Source organism: Gloeophyllum trabeum (assembly GCF_000344685.1).
Source record: "Gloeophyllum trabeum ATCC 11539 unplaced genomic scaffold GLOTRscaffold_00001, whole genome shotgun sequence".
Taxonomy (NCBI): domain Eukaryota; kingdom Fungi; phylum Basidiomycota; class Agaricomycetes; order Gloeophyllales; family Gloeophyllaceae; genus Gloeophyllum; species Gloeophyllum trabeum.
This window is the reverse complement of record NW_006920410.1, coordinates 419,028-436,093: the sequence shown is the minus strand read 5'-3', so window position 1 is coordinate 436,093 and position 17,066 is coordinate 419,028. Positions and strand designations below refer to the sequence as shown.

The following is a 17,066-nucleotide window of genomic DNA, read 5'->3' as shown; positions in this document are numbered from 1 at the left end:
AGAAAATAGCATATGAGGAGGTACGCCCTGCTTAAAGCATGTCAATCGGTTAATGCTGATTGTCATCAGGACACGCTGGAGCTTCTGCACGAGGGCCCTGTGTCGACCGTCTCGAGAGCCCTGGCCAAGGGAGAACGCGGACAACCAACTTGGGTTGTCATCAAGTCTGCAGCTTCCAGACGAGAACTCTCACATGCCCCACACGATATTGTTAAAGAACTCCGCGTTCTCACCCGCACGTTCCATCCCAATGTCCGTGCAGTTCCTCACTCGAAACGCGTTCGCGAGCGGTAATGCCGTGTTGCTCGCGTAGATCATTAACATCCTGGGGCATTCGAGCGACAGAAAGCTTTCCACGATACAGTTCTCGATGCCATACATTCCGTATCACTTGACGGACCTCTTCTCCTCCCCCTCCTTCTCTCCGCACACCTTCATGTCCGCTATGGACTCTGAGGCCCCAAGCGGACCTACGAACTCTCGGTTTACTACACTCGCAATGTCACTTGCGTATCAAATCCTCTCTGGCGTAGCGTACCTCCACTCGCGGCATATTGCACACCGGGATTTGAAACCCAGCAACGTCCTTTTAACTGAGGAGGGCTGTGTGAAGCTGATAGACTTCGGTATTGCATACCCAGAGGAAGAAGCTGGAGATGGAGAGATTAAAAGGCAGGATCTGTGGCCTGAGCATCCCGATCGGATGTATTTCGAAGTGGGTACCGGGTACGCATGCGCTTCCCACCTTGCTATTCCCTTGTTACCTACACAGATCAACTAACCCATACCTTGCACAGGCCATATCGCGCTCCGGAGCTCCTCTTCGGAACGACCTCCTACCTCGCGCGCGCCGTCGACTCGTGGTCGCTAGGTGTCCTCCTCGCTGAATTCTTTACGGCCCTCCGCCTCACCTCCGAAGACGACAATGAGCTCCCTCCCGAACCGCATAGCCCCGGTGCTAAGCCCTTCGTTCTCCCGGAAGGCGGGAGCTTTGCGGACCCGCACGCGGTATGGAAAAGGGACAGCCTCTTCGACGCGTCGCGGGGAGAAATCGGGCTAGCGTGGAGTATCTTCTGCGTGAGGGGCACGCCCACGGAGGAGACATGGCCTGTGAGGCTCCATTTTCCGCATGTGTCGGAGCGTATTGATAACGCCTCCGTTGCAGGGATTTACCTCTCTACCGGACGCCTCCCGCGTAACCTTCACGCAAACCCCGCGTGTACCTCTGTCTCCCCTACTCCCGAATCTCCCGACACCCTCCACAACACCTCTGGATATGATCGAGAAGTTCCTCCAGTATCCCCCGGACAAACGGCTTAGTCCAGCTGACGCGCTCAAGCATGACTGGTTCAAAGCTGCTCACGCGGAAACAGTGCTCCTCCCACCTGGTTATGCTGACTCCGCGAGAGACAAGATTGCGGCCACCGTCGCGGGCGAGTGGGAGGGGCAATCGCTGGGACAGTTGATGCGGTCGTACGTCCGGCCACACTTGGCCCAACTAAGCCACTGCTAGGCGAAGGAAGAAAACGGGATGTACAAGATAGATGTGTACGAATAGAATTACACTTCATGTTTCAAGACGGCGAATCCAACGATGTGGTACATATGCGTTATATCTCCCCAGTCCAGACGTCCCATAAGCAGAATAAATACCGATTTGGCAAATTAGTGTGCTGCCAACGAGGCAGAGGCCATACCAGGCGCAACGGCCTGCACGGGGATGGCTGTTAATGCACGGTTGTCGATTGATAGACCTGGATCAGGACGCGTCAGCACCTCTGTATCAATGACAGCCTGTGAACCAAGGGCACTCACTCCTGGTCTGGTTGGCAGTCTTGTATATCCCGATCAGCCGGTGGCTCAGCTCAAACATGTCATTGCTGTGACAAGTACATCGGTCAGCGAGAGCCACAGAATAAAAGTTAAGGTCAACTGCGTACCGTAGGGAGATGATGATGAATTGGGCATTCTTCGTTCGGTCCTTGATATAGTTTGCGACGATGGAAACGTTACGGAAGTCGAGTGCTGCGTCTATCTCGTCCATGAAATACAAAGGCGTCGGCTATATCGATGTAACCACCGGTCAGTACGGGCGGCACACAGCGTAATGGGGGTGATGGTTTACCTTGAAGTGGTGGAGAGCAAATACAAGCGCCAAGGAACTGAGCGTCTACACCTGGAATTAGTCGCCGTTATATACTTGGTATAAATGAATATACCTTTTCGCCACCAGAGAGGTGAGAGATGTTCTTCCAGCTCTTCTTGGGCGGCATGACACTGAATATGACACCTTCCGAGAATGGATCCATGTTGTCGACAAGCTCCAGTTCAGCATTCCCGCCCAGCGTGATCATCTAGAGAATGAACAGACTTCAGTTATCACCGCCCGTCACGAAGCTATGCGGCACTTGTACCTGGTACATCTCCTTCAGTTTCAACGATATCGCAGTAAAGCCTGCCATGAACTCGTCGAGACGCTGCTTTCGAAGGCTGTCGTACTTCTGCTTTTGCTCATCGCGTTGGCTCGTCGTAGATTCCAAGTCCTGCGCCCGCTTCAAGAACTCCTCCTCCCGCTTCCTGTATTCCTTCAGGGCCGCAAGATTAGGCTTGGCATTCTTGAGTTTCTCTGCAATACTCGATTGAGCCGAGCGTGTTGAGTAGACAAGAGTGTAGACGCACCATCGAGCAACTCGGCATCAGCGACGAGCTCCTGCTGCTTGAACTTCATCAACTCGGCTTCCGTGTAGATGTGCAATTCATAGGGGTTGTCACGCTGTCGGCCCTTCCCAGTCACCTTCTGCTCTGCCGGCTCTTCCTTGACATGCTCTCCGGAGGGTTCAGCGGACTCCCTTCCGTCCTCTTCCGCTTCCTCCTCCTCCTCATCACTATATGACATGGTCAAAAGCTATACGCGGAAGAGGAAGACCGGACATACTCGATCTCTTCCAGTGTAAGTTTGTCATGTTCGGTCCGCCAGTGATCGATGTATCTGTCGTTGTCATCCATGTCCTTCTTCAAGCGCTCGAGATCATTTTCCAGTGTCATCTAGATCGACGTTAATGGTTGATGCACAGATATCTGCTAGATCTAGTCGTACCTCTTTCTCTCGGAAGCCTCGGATCTCTTCGTTCTTAGCATCCAGTTCAGCTTTCAAGCTGTCCAAGTCGTCTTTGGAGTTCTCTGCCGCAGCCCTGGCGGCGTCGACTTTGCTGCTGAGTTCTTCGACATACTGGGTGCACTCGGAAAGTTGCTCTACCAGTTCTTGAAGTTCTGCCTCTGCTTCCTCTAGACTGACACTGTTGTGTTCTATTGCTCCTTCGAGTTTGGCAGCATCTTTCTCTGCTTTGGCTTTGGCGACCTCAGCCTTCGTTATCTCGTCACTTGCTATCTGGATGTGGAGCTTGATACCATCAACCTTGGACTTCTGTGTCAGCAGTCGGGATCCGCCAACGTCAAGGATTTTCTCCTCTAGGTCCTTGATTGCTTGCTCTATCGCGCCAGATTTCTTCTGCAGCTTCTCGAGATCCCTCGTGGCAGTGTGGATGCTTTCATCCAAGGCGGAGATGCGTGCCAGATCACCAGCATCGGGTTTACTCTGCGACCTAGAGACTGTTGTTAGTCCACGCTTACTTACTAAGGAACAGTACTAACTTCAGCTCACGAACACGCTTCTGAGCCTCGACTATCCGCTTGGAAGCAGTCTGTATATCTAGGTTCAGCTTCTCGATAGCCACGTCCATCCGGGGCCCAGACTTCATTAGACTATCCATCTCAGCTTCGAGCCTACGCGACTCTTGCAAAGCTTCTTCGAGTTGCTCAGCAGCCTGGTTACTCTCCTCCTCGTATCGTCTGAGAACATCAGGAGAGACAGTATCGGCGGCCAGCTTTGAGCTCATGATACCCTTGGCAACATGCGTCCCGCCTCCTGACATAGCCCCGGAAGCTTCGATAAGTTGACCAGCCAGCGTAACAACCCTCCACCTGCGCGATCCTCCGAAAGCAATACGATTCGCATGTTCCAGAGTCTCAGCGACTAACGTGTTCCCGACTGCCTTGTAAAAAGCAGGGGCGAACCGAGGGTCCTTCGGCTTGATCAAATCGAACAGCCGGGGTACGTTATCAGGGGTAGCGATTTTGCCCAAGCCTTGAGACGAAAGCTTCTCGAGCACGATGAACGATGCGCGTCCAACGTTCTGCTTGCGCAAGTACTCGATGCATGCTTGACCTTGCTCTACGGTATCAACGACCAGGTTATTGAGGGAAGGACAAGCCGTCGACACGGCGACGTCGTATTTGTCAGGGATGGTCCCTAGGGCTCCGAGACGACCCTAACAAATTTTCAGCGGAGGGTGGAGGACGTAATTGGAAACACGAACGTGGAAGCCATCAATACGCCCTGAATTCTTGAGCTTGGTCAGACTGTCTAGCACCCTGTTCTGCGAAGTATTTGCGGCTTGCGACGCCTTCGCTTCGTCGACCTTCTGACGCGAGGACGACGCCGTCGCTCGTAGTTGCTGGATCTTCGATTGAAGTTGCTGTGGCATGGCTGAGCACTATTTCCGACATCTGTAAGATAATCGGCGTACCTGAAGTCTTCGTTGTCCTTGATCAATTTCTGACTGAATGCCAGAGCGATTATCCTGTAGCTCGGCCAGCTCGGAAGTCTAGACAAGGCACAGTCAGACCGGCATCGTCAACTGCATAATATACCCACTTTGGTCTCGTGTTCGGCTTGCAGCTTGTCTACCGTAGTCTGAGCCTCTTCCAAGGCTTCCTTGACAGCCTCAGCTTTCTTTGCCAGAGCATCCCGTTCACTCGTAGCAACATCGATTTCCGCTTGCTTCGTATTGATCTTGGCCATCCAAGGTTGTAATTCCTTCTGTTTAACCTCGATCTGGTCATGGAACACCTGCGTCTTATCTGTGACAGCTTCAGTGGATGGTGAACATAGGAGCAATAGAGTATCCCACCCTTCAGACTATCACGGATCTCTTCCAAGACGTCCTCCTCCTGCTCCAAAGACTCCTCGAACTCTTCCAGCTTCTTCTTCTCCTTCGCGATCTTTCTCGTGGAGTCTTCGATGGTGCGTAATGCTTCAGTCCTTGTATGCTCATCCTGTATACGTCATCAGCCTGACTGATGCGAGCGATCATACGTGCATGCTCACGTCTTGCAAAGCCTTCTTCAGTTTCTTGGCTTTACTGTTGGCATGCTTACGTTTCTCCTCCAAGCCCACAGCTTGTTTCTCGTGTGCCGCAAGGTCCTTCTGGGCCTCTTCGGCGGCAGCTTTGACCTCCTACAGACGCACCGTCATAGTCAGAGCGCCAGTCAATGCATTAAGGAGGTCAACCTTACATCGTAGGCTGCTTCACGCTCGTCGTAGTGCTTTTGGAGTAGTTCGCAGTGGGTAACGTCGTCCTGGTTCTGCTCCCGCAAATTTGTCAGCTCCTGCTCAAATTTGGCCTATAACGGGACCACCAATCAGTATAGGAGAAGCAGGAAAAAGGGCCCTGTAACATACGATCTGCTTGGTGTACTGGCCTTCGTTCACTAAGCATCGCCACAGATGATGTTGCCACAGGCGGCTGAGAGCTCGAACGTGCTCATTCTGTAATCTCAAGTAGTCCTCGGCTTCCTTCTTCTTTTCTTCCAGTGCGCTCTTCTCTTTCTCCACAATCCGAAGTCGGTTCAGCTTCTCCTGCCTCTCTTCGGAAAGACGTTCCATTTCTATCATAGCTTCTTCGATCGGCTCCTTGTATTTGGAGGTTCCTATGATGTCCTCCAAGTATTCCAAGAGACCGTCTTCATGCTCAGACGGAGCCTTGGGCTTCATCTGTGCGATAGACTCGACTTCACCCTATCCCGCGATTCAGTATAGAAGGATATGCAGGTCAGATATAATATCAAACCTGTAGAATGAGGAACCGCTTGTGGTCCAAATCGATGCCTCGACCCTTCAGGAGGTCTCTGACCTCCGTGAAAGAACTCTGCTGTCCGTTGATTGTGTACCTGCTAGTATTATTCCTGTACGCTGTACGGGACACAACCAACTTCGATCCCGGCACGACTTCATATGCATCTGGACCAGGCTATCCAAGCGTGAGCAGCAGCGATCACGTCCTCCAGAGAAGGCAGCACACACCAGGTCAACGATCTCGCGGAAGTGCACCTCGACGCTGCAATCGTCCAGATCGGGGTACCGTGCAGAGTTATGAATTAGCTCCGAGAGTTTGCCTTGCCGCATCTTCGTCGCACGCCAGCCAAAGACGAAAAGTAAGGCGTCGATCGTGTTTGACTTTCCCGAGCCATTAGGACCTACAATGGCCGAAAAGGACTAGGCAAAAAGGTTGTCAGAGGCGGAACGAAGTTGAAGCCGCAGATACAGACCTTGTGGAATGGACCAATCTCCTGTCGACCGGCGTAACTCTTGAAATTCACTAGAACAAGTTTATGTATGACGAGCCGCGCCTTTGGACCTTGCGGTTCCTCTGGCTCCTTAACTTGATGTGAAGAAGGCGCATGTTGAGACTTGAGGGGCACATCAGGACCATCTAGGAGCGATTTCTCTTCCTCTTGCTCTTTCGAGGCAGGCGGTGTCGCGGGCCGTTCTTCGTCCGACAACTGAGCTGCGGCTAGCTCCTCGTCGCTGCCCTCGTCTTTCTCGGGCGTGGACGGATCGCCACGAGCATTATCCCCGTCTACAGAACGATCCTCTTCATTGACGTGCCCGTCGGAAAGACGGGATAACGTTCCGGCTGCAGAGGAAACTGTAGAGGAAGCGGTGGTAGCTGAAACCCTCTGATCGGAGCGTTTCCTAGACTTTGTCTCCTTTGCTTGAGATCGGCCTCTTTGTGAGCTATGGTTCTCCTCAGCGTCTCTTGCTTCATCGTCTGTGAGCGTTTCATCTGCACCCTGGTCCTCCAAGTGGTCGACTTCCTCGGACTCTTCCACTTTGACCTTCCTCGACGAACGGCTGGAACGCGTAGGACCTTTTGCAGACGAGCCGCTCGGCTGTGCAATCGCCTTTGCTTTGCCAGCGGTAGTCTTCGCCCTCCTAGATTTGGGTGGAGTAGGATCATCTTCTTCCACCGCGTCCGCAACTTTCCTGGCTGTTGCTCTCCGCTTCGCAGGTTCAGACTTGGTAGGCGGTGCAGCACTCGCCTTTCTACCGCGGCCTCTAGGTTTCTCCTCCTCTTCCTCTTCCTCATCTTCTTCATGATGCGAGGGCTCTCTGACCTCGTTGCCCATGTCAGGAGAAAGTGAACGGCGATGCTTCTTCGGCGGTGGTTCTTTCTGCTCTACTTCGTCGACCTCGGGAACCTCCTTGAGAGGTTTTCTACGAGCAGTCATGCCAGTCTTGCTACTTGACCTCGTAGATTCCTTGCGCGACTTCTGAGGCGCAGCAGCGATAACGTTCTCTTGTTCCTCCTCTTCGTGAACTTCGGCGGTCGGTGGGTTTCGCTTGCGCTTCGTCGAAGTCGTCGCGGCGACAGGGGCCGGCTCGGCAGAAGATCGTGTTGCTCGAGTTGAACGCCGTGGAGGCATAGTCTTGAGGGCGCGTCGGTGAGAAGATGGTCGAGATGCGCGTTCAACAGCGCCGCGGCGAACACGCGCGACGCGTCCGGTCACGTGTCACGTGATTTCACCTATTTTAGGTGAATGTGGCAGAAGGAAGCGCGAAATCAACCTCTTGTCTCCAGCCACGCACGCCTCATGCCACTCTATCCCGCTAGTCTTGCACCAGGAGGTGCAATGACTGCTGCATATCCCACAAATCGAGAGGAGGTCACGACTCTTGCCTTCGCATACGTGTACAGTTACTTGAATGCTGTGAGGACCCAGTTCTCCGACCAGCCGAACATATACGATGACTTGGTGAATATGGTGCAAGATTTCAGAAGAGAGACTATAACGACTCGAGAACTTATCCAAGGAGCGGCCTCCTTACTCTGGGACAAACCTGCGCTAATCCAGGGCTTCAACATCTTCCTTCCTGACGGGTATCGGATGGAATGCAGTAGAAACTCTCAAGGTACCGACCTGATTACAATTATCACACCCACAAGGATAAGCACTCGATCTGCTGCCAGTTATGCAGGCGAGCCCCCGGGGTACCCTTGCAGTTCGACAGCCTACGCCACAACTCCGGATTACCAGGGTATGCCGCCACCCCCCCTACCGCCGAAGGTCTTAGACAAGGCCCTGATGCCGCATAGTATGAACTTCGTTTCAAAAATCAAGCTACGCTTTCCAGACAAGTTCAAAGATTTTCTGGACGCACTAAAGCACAACAGCGACACGCGCACAATGCTCGCGGCGGTGGAAGTAATTTTTGAGGAAGACCGGGCCCTCTTCGAAGAATTCAAAGCGTTCGTGGAAATGCCCATGTTATGAACAACATCCCGGCAATTCGACCATAGCAATTTAAAGGGCTGGCGTCAGTTGCTTCGAGGCTTGCTTTATCAATGTGGCGAATTATAGAGGAAAGAGCGCAACTAACGGAAGACACGGGTACAAGACGCCAACGTTGGCGGGAAGGAAGTTGGAAACAATCAGGGACCAATGTATTATAACTTACTGACATCAATATCCTTTATTTGCCATCCATGAATTCGATGAATATCCTTTTATTCGCGTCAAGACAACGATGTTATCAGAACGCGTGCTTACAGAGACGCACGGTTAACGACTATCACAGTATTCACGAGCGCGGGTCGTCATCAAGGCACGTTCACCGATAGAGCTTTAAGCGTCCTCGAAGACGTTAGCGCAGCATCATCGTGACGAAGGGCAAACCTGTCGCCCATAAGAGGTATCGAAGATCTTGGACTGTCGGTCTGGACGACGACTAGCATGAGAGCGTCGACATACCAAGCAACCGTGGATCAGTGCACCCACTGTCCGCCTCCAGCGTATCACCCGCCCTACGTCACTTCAACGTTCGCGAACTTCGAAGAGTAGTAGGAATATCCACTTCGCCTGATTTAGGTAGCGCACATCCCAGCAGGGGTGGCTGAAGTTTTCCGGGGTAATAGTCACCTAGACCTTGTGAGACCGCCGGAGCCAAGGTGGCCATTATATTACAACAAGATGAACGGAGATGATACTCGAAAGCAAGCAGCCTACTTCGAGCAGGTTGATCTGTGCGAGAAGCGAGATAATCGCTGAGACAGCCCGTGTCCACACCGGGCGTACCATAGCGTGGGCGGAGTGATAACGGAGACGTAGCAGGAGCGCGCAGTCCGCCCCGAGTAGCCGGCAAGTTTTGATCCTGTACTCTCCCGCCCGGGACGATAGAAGAAGGGGGCGTACGTGGAAGCTACGGCGCCTCCACACGACTTGCATAAACGCTACTTCAGACTGCCAGCGGAGGTCTTCGAAGCAGATCACTATGAGATTTGCAAACGTGGCTGCAGGGACCGGCAACGAAGCGTGGCCGCTAAATCCGCTATCGATGAACGCAGAGACAGTGGCGACACACGAGGGAGCGATAGGACCCCCGATAATACGGATAGAAGGGGTTTCCGGATCGTAGATTTCGATGTCCGGAAGAAATGGGTCCATCTTGTCCGATTTTTGCGCACGGGCTCCGGAATTTTAACACTTTGTCCGGAAAGTGACTTCGGCCAACGCCGCCCAATGTGGCTCGAAAGTTGAAGCAACGCGGTCCCTCCCCCCCCCCAGTGGAGAGGAATGCAGAGGTCAGGGCCGGGAGGGCAACATGGTCAGGCTCCTCAATGTCTGGCAGGGCCCCCGGCCCCTTTGGCAGCCTCCAGAAAATGTCCGGACTTTGCCTCCGGCAGCGTCCAAAATGTCCGGGATTTTCATGGCCTTCCGCTGCGCGGAGCCCATTTTTGTCGGGCTGGGACAACCTCTTCTATCCGTATTATCGGGGGTCCTGGAGCGATGCGTGAGAGACGCGAGTGAACCGAAAACGAAGCAACCACGGCAGCTGCAGGCTGACAGGAGTCGTGAGATTGAGCAACTTGAGCCGACGAAGGAAAAAAATGGGTATATGCTCGAGCTGCTGCTGTCCCCAGCCACTGCAATTTAGCCGAGAGCCTACCATGTAACTAGCCGTCAGAACAGAGCCCACTACTGACAATGGCTACGCCGAGGATCTGCGACTTCGGCGTTCGCGCTGCCATGCGCCAGTGAAGTTAGCGGTCCAACTTTACTCTGGAAAGCAAGTAGCATCAAAACTTTGGGCCCAGGCGTAACGGAACACCAGGAACAGCGCTGGTCGTAAGTTAAACTAAAGTTTGTCGGCTACGCCCAGAATACCGACGACTTGCGCGTGCTTCCGTTGATATGATCGACACTGCCGCCACTGGGAGCGAACGAGGGTTCCGAGGACAGTCCGCAATATCTGCCATACAGATTCCTGATTGAGATAGCATGCTCATGGGTGACAGACGCCGCGATACTTGATGGTCCCGCAGCAAGCGTAGTTGAGTTCTTCAGGTAGCAAGGCATAATGCATAACCAGGATTACTTCCAAGACCGCAGTCATGGAAGGAACTTCAAGCTTCAGCCGTGGTAGAGTCGCATCCCGTGCAGAAACTTGAAGAGCGTTAAGCTTCCGGACGAGGCCGAGGAAGAGATACCCGAATTCGCACCCTGGATTGACCTGAGTATAGAATCCGTGGAGTGATGTGCGTGTTAGTGGCTGTATAGGGTATTCCGGGCCTGGCAGCGGGATCCAGCAGGACATGCTTGCTACGACGGAGCGCCTGTGGATTGTCCTCTGGTGTGATGATTGTGCAGCACACGGCAGCGGGTGGTCTCGACGTACACTTGATGTCACAGACTAGAATTATACCAAGGAAAGTTCTGTAATGAAGCGAGATTTCTCAGTGTGTATCTCCTACTGCAGCCATGTCGGGTGAAAACATACCGAGGGTGCGTTAATATAACAAATCCTCGGTGCGTCCGGCTGCCCGTCGCAAACTTAGTCTTCCATAGTTGCCTGTAGTAGTTAGAAGACTCAAACAAGACACTTCGAGGGCTGAACCTTTGAATCCGGCAGGTCGACCGTATAAGGTTGGTATAAGGAGCGGGAAGAGGCCCTTCAAGAGGGGCGTCGCGCATTACGGCACCTGCTTTCGGCTTCCATCCCCCGCAACGCCCCGCTTGACTCTGCACGCCGCAACGCTCGTTCTGCAGGGATTCCCCTGGCCCCAGCATCATGGCAAAGGACAACGGCATCTCGTCGCCGCTCCCAGCGTCGAAGCTGGGGGAGTACACGGTCATCAAGGACATTGCTGAGGGAACGTTCGGCAAAGTCAAGAGTAAGTCACGATCGACGTCGAGAACGGCGCACACATTGACGGCTCGCAGTGGCCATGCACACCGTTACGGGCCACAAGGTTGCCATGAAGTTCATCTCGAAGCAGGTGATACATGCGACGAGGACGAAGACGAGGGTGCAGCGGGAGGTCGAGTATATGCGCACGCTACGGCACCCCCACATCATCAAGCTGTATGCGCCTTTGTTTGCCGTCTAATATTCTCTAACACCGCGCGTGCCGCAGATACGAAGTTATCTCTACGCCGACGGACATCATTATCGTGCTGGAATACGCCGGGGGAGAGCTCTTCAACTACATAGTCGCCAACGGTCGCATGCCCGAGCCGCAAGCACGCCGTTTCTTCCAGCAAATCATGTCCGGCATCGAGTACAGTCACCGGCTCAAGATCGTCCACCGGGACCTCAAGCCCGAGAATGTCCTCCTGGACGACGACCTCAACGTCAAGATCGCCGACTTTGGCCTCTCGAACGAGATCAAGGATGGCGACTTTCTCAAGACCAGCTGCGGCAGTCCGAACTACGCCGCGCCCGAGGTGATTAGGGGCGGGCTGTACACGGGACCGGAGATTGACGTCTGGAGCTGCGGGGTTATTCTGTATGTAATGCTCTGCGGAAGGCTGCCGTTCGAGGACGACGACGTGCAGATGCTGTTTACCAAGATCAGCCGTGAGTCCCTCGTACATGTATCTCTGGTACGCTATTGACAATCTGCAGAGGGCACCTATCATATGCCTTCCTACCTCTCCCCCGACGCCCGAGGCCTAATCAACGGTATGCTCGCCGTCGACCCCGTCAAACGCATCACCGTACCCGAAATTCTCCAGCACCCCTTCTTCACCACCGACCTCCCGCGATACCTGCAGCCGCTACCACCCCCGCCCGGACCTGTACTAGGGACGTTATCGTCTCTTGTCGTCCCGCCTAAGCAGCTCGACTTCGAGATCATCGAAGGGCTGGGTAGGATCGAGGAGGATGTCGTCGAAGAGCTGGCGCACCGGATGGAGGGTGTCGACAAGGAGGATGTATGGGAGTGCCTACGGCGAGATGACGGGCCCCAGGGAAATGCTGTCAAGGTCGCGTACATGCTGCTTCGGGATAAGAAGCGGCTGGGGAAGAACTGTGAGTGGTCATTTCTCTTGCCCAGCAGGCCTGCGTTTATGTTTCGACAGTGGCGGAATTCGAGGAGCAGGAACGGGACGCTCAGTTGGTTGCTATGGACGTACGTAGCTATTATTCATATCTGGATCACAACTGACCATGCCGTACAGCCCAGATACCCCTTATCCCCCAACGTCCTCTCGCCAGCCCAAGAGCTCGACGAAAACCCCTTCGAGTCCGAGTTTAACTCGTACGACGAGGACGAAGAGATCGACGAATCCGGCCTCGACTTCTCCACACCTGAGACGGAAGTGAACAACTTCGCCGTTCTCAACTCCTCCCTGCCCGACCAACTCCCGGAGCAGCACCACCTCGCCTCGTACGCGAGCGCGAAGCGGTCGTGGCCGCTCAAGGAGAAGAAGCAGCACCGGACAAAGTGGCATTTTGGCATCCGCAGCCGGTCTCCGCCGATGGAGGTGATGCTGGAGATCTACCGGACGCTGAAGGCGCTCGGGATGGAGTGGAAGGAGAAGAAGGACCTGGGTGGGCTCGGCGGGGTTGGGGTGAGGAAGCGGCGGAGCGGGGAGAAGATCCGCATCGACCGTTCAACGCATCTGGATGGCACCGGGTACGTGGATTTGAAGAAGGCCGCGTCTATTTATTTTGTAGAGACGAGGGCGAGAGTCGGGGACGTCGTGGTATGTTGCATCTTATCCTAGAAGGGATCCTTGCTGACCTAGCTTAGGTTCTGATGAATCTCCAGCTGTACATGGTCGACTCGATTAACTACCTGGTAGACTTCCACCACAAAAAGTCGTACAAGGCTTCGACGGAGCCAGGCGCCGGCAAGTTCGACATGGCCAACCCCGACGCGAGCCTCTCGGACACGGCTTCCGAGTCAAACCGGTCGATCAGCGCCAAGGACTGCAAAGAAGAGGAGGTCGTGTCGCCGTTTGTCTTCATGGACGTTGCCTGCAGGTTGATTCTGGAGCTCGCGGGTGGGGGCGAGTGATTCGCTGGTCGCTTTCGGTTGTATGTGTGTATTATAGTATGTGCTTCCTTGCTGTCTGTATGCTAGATCTCTTTGCTTGCTTGCTGTGCTCTGATAATGTATTGCTTTCTGCTCACGGGTATTGGAGGTCCTGTAGGTCGAGGACAAGGGTCTTTGGTCGCTCTGTCTCGTTAGACTCGGGTTCCCGTCTTTGTATTAAGCGTCCCTTTTACTATGCTAACATGTTTGCGAAGTTATAGCCAGGTCTCGTTCGTACCGTGCACACATTCCACTGTTGAACGTGAGTGTATCTCTTGTTCTGCGGTTATTGTGGTCTACTCGGCGGGGTTCTTTTTGATCGTCACTAGGTCCTTGAACATGTCCCTGTCTCTTCGATCGCAATGTCATGACTCGCAGCCCCCGTCTTTCTGATTCTCTATGAATTTGACGCGACTCTTCCTTCGACAAGGGAAAGGGGAGCTATCGGGTATATGGTCCTGCTAATGTCTGCTTCCATGCCTAGTCCTGCGAGTGCTCCGTCTTGCGAGCAGCCGTCATGATCAGAGGCTGGCGGAGGTGGTCGGGGTAAGTCGCGTATCACGGCCCTTGCTGTCGGTATCCTGTCCGTATTTGTGAGTACCATATAAACTTGTTATCCCGATTCCAACGTGTGATCTTCGAGCCTTGCCTTGCGCGCATTCAAGAGCAATTTTTCGATGTCCAACTCAATAATTTTAAGTTTGTACCAGGGTTTGTACGAGAAATCGACTTGCTCCTCGAGCTCTGCTTCCCGGGCTGCCGTTGGCGCTCGTGGTGAACTCGGTGTAGCTACGCCGCCGCCCCCGTCCATCTTTAGACTCTAATTTAGAGCACCTCATGGCCGCGGGCGCTGTATCTCCATGATTCCATCATACCTAGCCTCACTACAACCTCGATATAAAGCCCTATAATCACGTTCTATAACCCTCCTTTGCTGCTTTCTTTTGTCTGGTAGTATCTTGGCAGCCTTGGGTCCTTGGCGATGCCGCGCGAAAATAGCTTCACAGACTCGGAGGGTCGCTCTCTGACACCAGACCTCGATGAAGAGTTCGACCTTCCCGAGACCGGTTCGCCTCTGGCATCGCCCATTGAACCAGCTCAGCGACCCCCTCTTTCTGTTGTTACGCCCGGGGTAGACTCAGTGGGGAATGGTACGAGTAATGGCAAGCAAGTCCCAGCAGCTAGTATGGCCTCTGAGCCCGCTGGTCTACCTTCGAAGGAGCCGGTACGACCGACTTTCAGGACAACCTCAACACCCGGGGACCGTTTTAGACAGTCAGTGCGGAAGGTCATGCAAATGCACCGGACATCGTCCGTCATCTCAGGCAGGGGGATGGGTGCAGGCGCGGAGCCCGGTGTCGACCCTCGTCGTCAGTCGGCGTACCTCCATTACGGGCATATCAGGCAGGACTGTGTCATTGAAATGATCGACTACTCGAGCACGAGTGCTATGACCGGCCGGTATACGAACAAGGAATTCGTAGGTTTGCTGGAAGATGAGCGGGCGTTCCAGCGGGACCCATGGGTCAAGGTGCGGTGGATCAATGTGAATGGGATCAGCTGGGATGTCATAAGCAGTTTGGCACTCAAATTCAGTGAGTCAAGAGTGTCCCGATTCACCCACAATGCAGACCTTTTCCAATGTATTGTCCATAGATTTGCACCCCCTGGCCCTGGAGGACGTTCTGCACCAACGAGGACATGCCCGTTCAAAAGCTGACTACTACACCCAGCACCTGTTCCTCCGCATTCTCAGTCACTCCCTTGCCTCAGACGACGAGGTCGTATCCTCCACCTTCACCGACTTCCCGCGGTCCGCGTCCCCGGTGGACATGGAACCGTCCGATCATAAATATCGGGATTCTGAACGGAGCACTGAGGAGGACGATGAAAGAACTGTGTATGGCAATTCTTCCGCCATGAACTCTAAGTTCTCCACCCGGAGGACTAAGCGTGGTACCATGAAACGGACGCCTTCGTATAGGATGGAGTCGGTCAAAGTGGATTTGGAGAGCCCGGCCCCCGTGGTTCGCCAAGACTCGTTGAGGACAAGAAAGCGCGAGCGGGATGCTCGTACCATCGAGGAGCTCAAGAAGGGCGGCCGTGTCAACGTGAAGATTGAGCCAGTCTGCATATTCCTCTTCCGTGATGGTAAGTCTCGGCACCAGTCAGAGTAATCCAGTTCTGAGAATTGTGTCATGAAAGGCACTGTTATTTCCATCAATAAAACACCCACGACTGAATTCATGGCACCTATCATGGCGCGGTTACGGCAGCGAGACACGACGCTACGGCTTAGCGCGGACGCGTCCCTGCTTGTTCAGAGTTTGCTGGATCTGAGTAGGTTTATTCGCGGGGAAAGCTGGACGTCGCTAAAGCCATGGTTATAGTCGTTGATCGCTGCCTGGAAGTTGTGGACGAGTACCAGGGCAAGCTCGTGAAGCTCGAGCACGACGTCCTCCTCAAACCCAATATGCGTACGGTCCGGGAGCGTAAGTGATCACCCTCAATTATGTCCTCTGCTAGTCTACCATTGCCCACTATCCAGTTCATATCATCTCGGGCGACCTCATCCTACACAAGCGTACACTGGAGCCAATTAAGACAGTTGTCTACGGCCTGCGGCGCTATGATATCGACCGCTGTGCGGCCCTGATTGATCCAGCACAATACGACCCTAGCAAGCCGCCAAAGGGATTCATGAGCCACAAGGCGAAGATATATCTGGTAAGTAGGCGTACGCAGGCAGCGTGAGTGCTTGTTATTGACGATGTGATGAAGGCAGACGTGTTCGACCATATGGAGTATATCCTGACGAGTGTCGATATGTTCGCGAACGTGGCCGAGAATCTCATCAACTACACGTTCAATGTACGTCCGGTCCTAGCCTGGCTTTCTTCGTTTTGACGAGCAATGCTGACGCTACCTTACAGATGACGTCGTATGAGATGAACGAGGTCATGTACGTGCTCTTTCGTCAGACCCTTCGCCATTAATATTAACGTGAATTGCGTTCAGGCGGCGCCTCACCTTAGCGACTATCATCTTCCTCCCCCTTACCTTGCTTACTGGTTACTTTGGTATGAACTTCAGTGCCATGTGGTCCGTTCAAAACAATTCAGACCTGCTGTACGTCTTCACCTTCATCGCGATCTGCCGTATTTCCTGGCCTGATATCGCCTTTGCAGTTTCTGGGAAATCGCGATCCCAGTGATGATCGTGGTTACGTTGCTGTTCATGTGGAATGACATCAAGAGAGCTTTCCACTACGTACAAAAGCGACTCGTGGCACGAAAAATCGACAAGGTGCGTGTGCTAACCATAATGTCACTGAGCTCAAGCTCATGAATGTGCATACAGGGCTACAAAGACGACTAGGCACTGTCGGTCTTCCATTTTACTATTTATCATCGGAGTCTTCCGCTATGATGCTGTCTGGAGACTCAGTATGCCTCATTGATTGAGTACCGAGAGGTTTGGACTTAGAACGTGTTCCATGGACTGTCGGTTCTGTAATACTACGTATATCCCACGTTGTTCATGTTCCATTGCTCCCATCCTTCGTTTAACTGCACTCTAGCATATTTATTTTAAAGGCGACACGGCGCGTTTAATATTACCCATGAC

The 17,066-nt window shown here is 53.5% G+C and overlaps 4 protein-coding genes across 4 annotated transcripts; 3 read left to right on the top strand and 1 right to left on the bottom strand.

Moving 5' to 3' along the window:
- Positions 1-6: 6 nt before the first annotated feature.
- GLOTRDRAFT_67401 (kinase-like protein) lies at positions 7-1,513 on the top strand (the record flags this gene model as incomplete). The annotated part of the gene is made up of 4 exons (XM_007862368.1): positions 7-20; positions 70-726; positions 798-1,110; positions 1,166-1,513. The coding sequence occupies exons 2-4, from the start codon at positions 371-373 to the stop codon at positions 1,511-1,513; spliced, it is 1,017 nt and encodes a 338-aa protein (XP_007860559.1). The 5' UTR covers positions 7-20; positions 70-370.
- On the bottom strand, positions 1,474-7,545 carry GLOTRDRAFT_112842 (uncharacterized protein; the record flags this gene model as incomplete). Its single annotated transcript, XM_007862367.1, has 21 exons — positions 1,474-1,754; positions 1,816-1,880; positions 1,941-2,062; positions 2,126-2,170; positions 2,220-2,354; positions 2,415-2,626; positions 2,680-2,885; positions 2,936-3,045; positions 3,098-3,602; positions 3,652-4,328; positions 4,377-4,535; positions 4,587-4,664; positions 4,715-4,920; positions 4,971-5,115; positions 5,168-5,296; positions 5,356-5,463; positions 5,522-5,857; positions 5,910-6,089; positions 6,143-6,334; positions 6,388-7,211; positions 7,266-7,545. 21 exons carry the CDS (start codon positions 7,543-7,545, stop codon positions 1,666-1,668), a joined length of 4,803 nt encoding a protein of 1,600 aa, XP_007860558.1. The 3' UTR covers positions 1,474-1,665.
- Positions 7,546-11,141: 3,596 nt separating this feature from the next.
- Positions 11,142-13,626, top strand: GLOTRDRAFT_51920 (Pkinase-domain-containing protein). Its single transcript, XM_007862135.1, has 7 exons — positions 11,142-11,291; positions 11,341-11,482; positions 11,535-11,977; positions 12,026-12,430; positions 12,481-12,530; positions 12,580-13,107; positions 13,155-13,626. The coding sequence occupies exons 1-7, from the start codon at positions 11,189-11,191 to the stop codon at positions 13,419-13,421; spliced, it is 1,938 nt and encodes a 645-aa protein (XP_007860326.1). The 5' UTR covers positions 11,142-11,188; the 3' UTR covers positions 13,422-13,626.
- A 659-nt stretch (positions 13,627-14,285) lies between these two features.
- GLOTRDRAFT_112840 (uncharacterized protein) lies at positions 14,286-17,066 on the top strand. Its single transcript, XM_007862366.1, has 10 exons — positions 14,286-15,034; positions 15,096-15,590; positions 15,645-15,779; positions 15,830-15,931; positions 15,988-16,166; positions 16,221-16,310; positions 16,373-16,401; positions 16,458-16,568; positions 16,628-16,745; positions 16,800-17,066. Exons 1-10 carry the CDS (start codon positions 14,422-14,424, stop codon positions 16,815-16,817), a joined length of 1,890 nt encoding a protein of 629 aa, XP_007860557.1. The 5' UTR covers positions 14,286-14,421; the 3' UTR covers positions 16,818-17,066.

Coding starts and splice junctions, on each gene's coding strand:
- GLOTRDRAFT_51920 (XM_007862135.1), top strand. CDS start 11,189: ATGGCAAAGGACAACGGCATCTCGTCGCCGCTCCCAGCGTCGAAGCTG. Junction 11,292..11,340: donor AACGTTCGGCAAAGTCAAGA/GTAAGTCACGAT, acceptor GACGGCTCGCAG/TGGCCATGCACACCGTTACG. Junction 11,483..11,534: donor CACCCCCACATCATCAAGCT/GTATGCGCCTTT, acceptor CGCGTGCCGCAG/ATACGAAGTTATCTCTACGC.
- GLOTRDRAFT_112840 (XM_007862366.1), top strand. CDS start 14,422: ATGCCGCGCGAAAATAGCTTCACAGACTCGGAGGGTCGCTCTCTGACA. Junction 15,035..15,095: donor CAGTTTGGCACTCAAATTCA/GTGAGTCAAGAG, acceptor TATTGTCCATAG/ATTTGCACCCCCTGGCCCTG. Junction 16,569..16,627: donor CAAAACAATTCAGACCTGCT/GTACGTCTTCAC, acceptor TCGCCTTTGCAG/TTTCTGGGAAATCGCGATCC.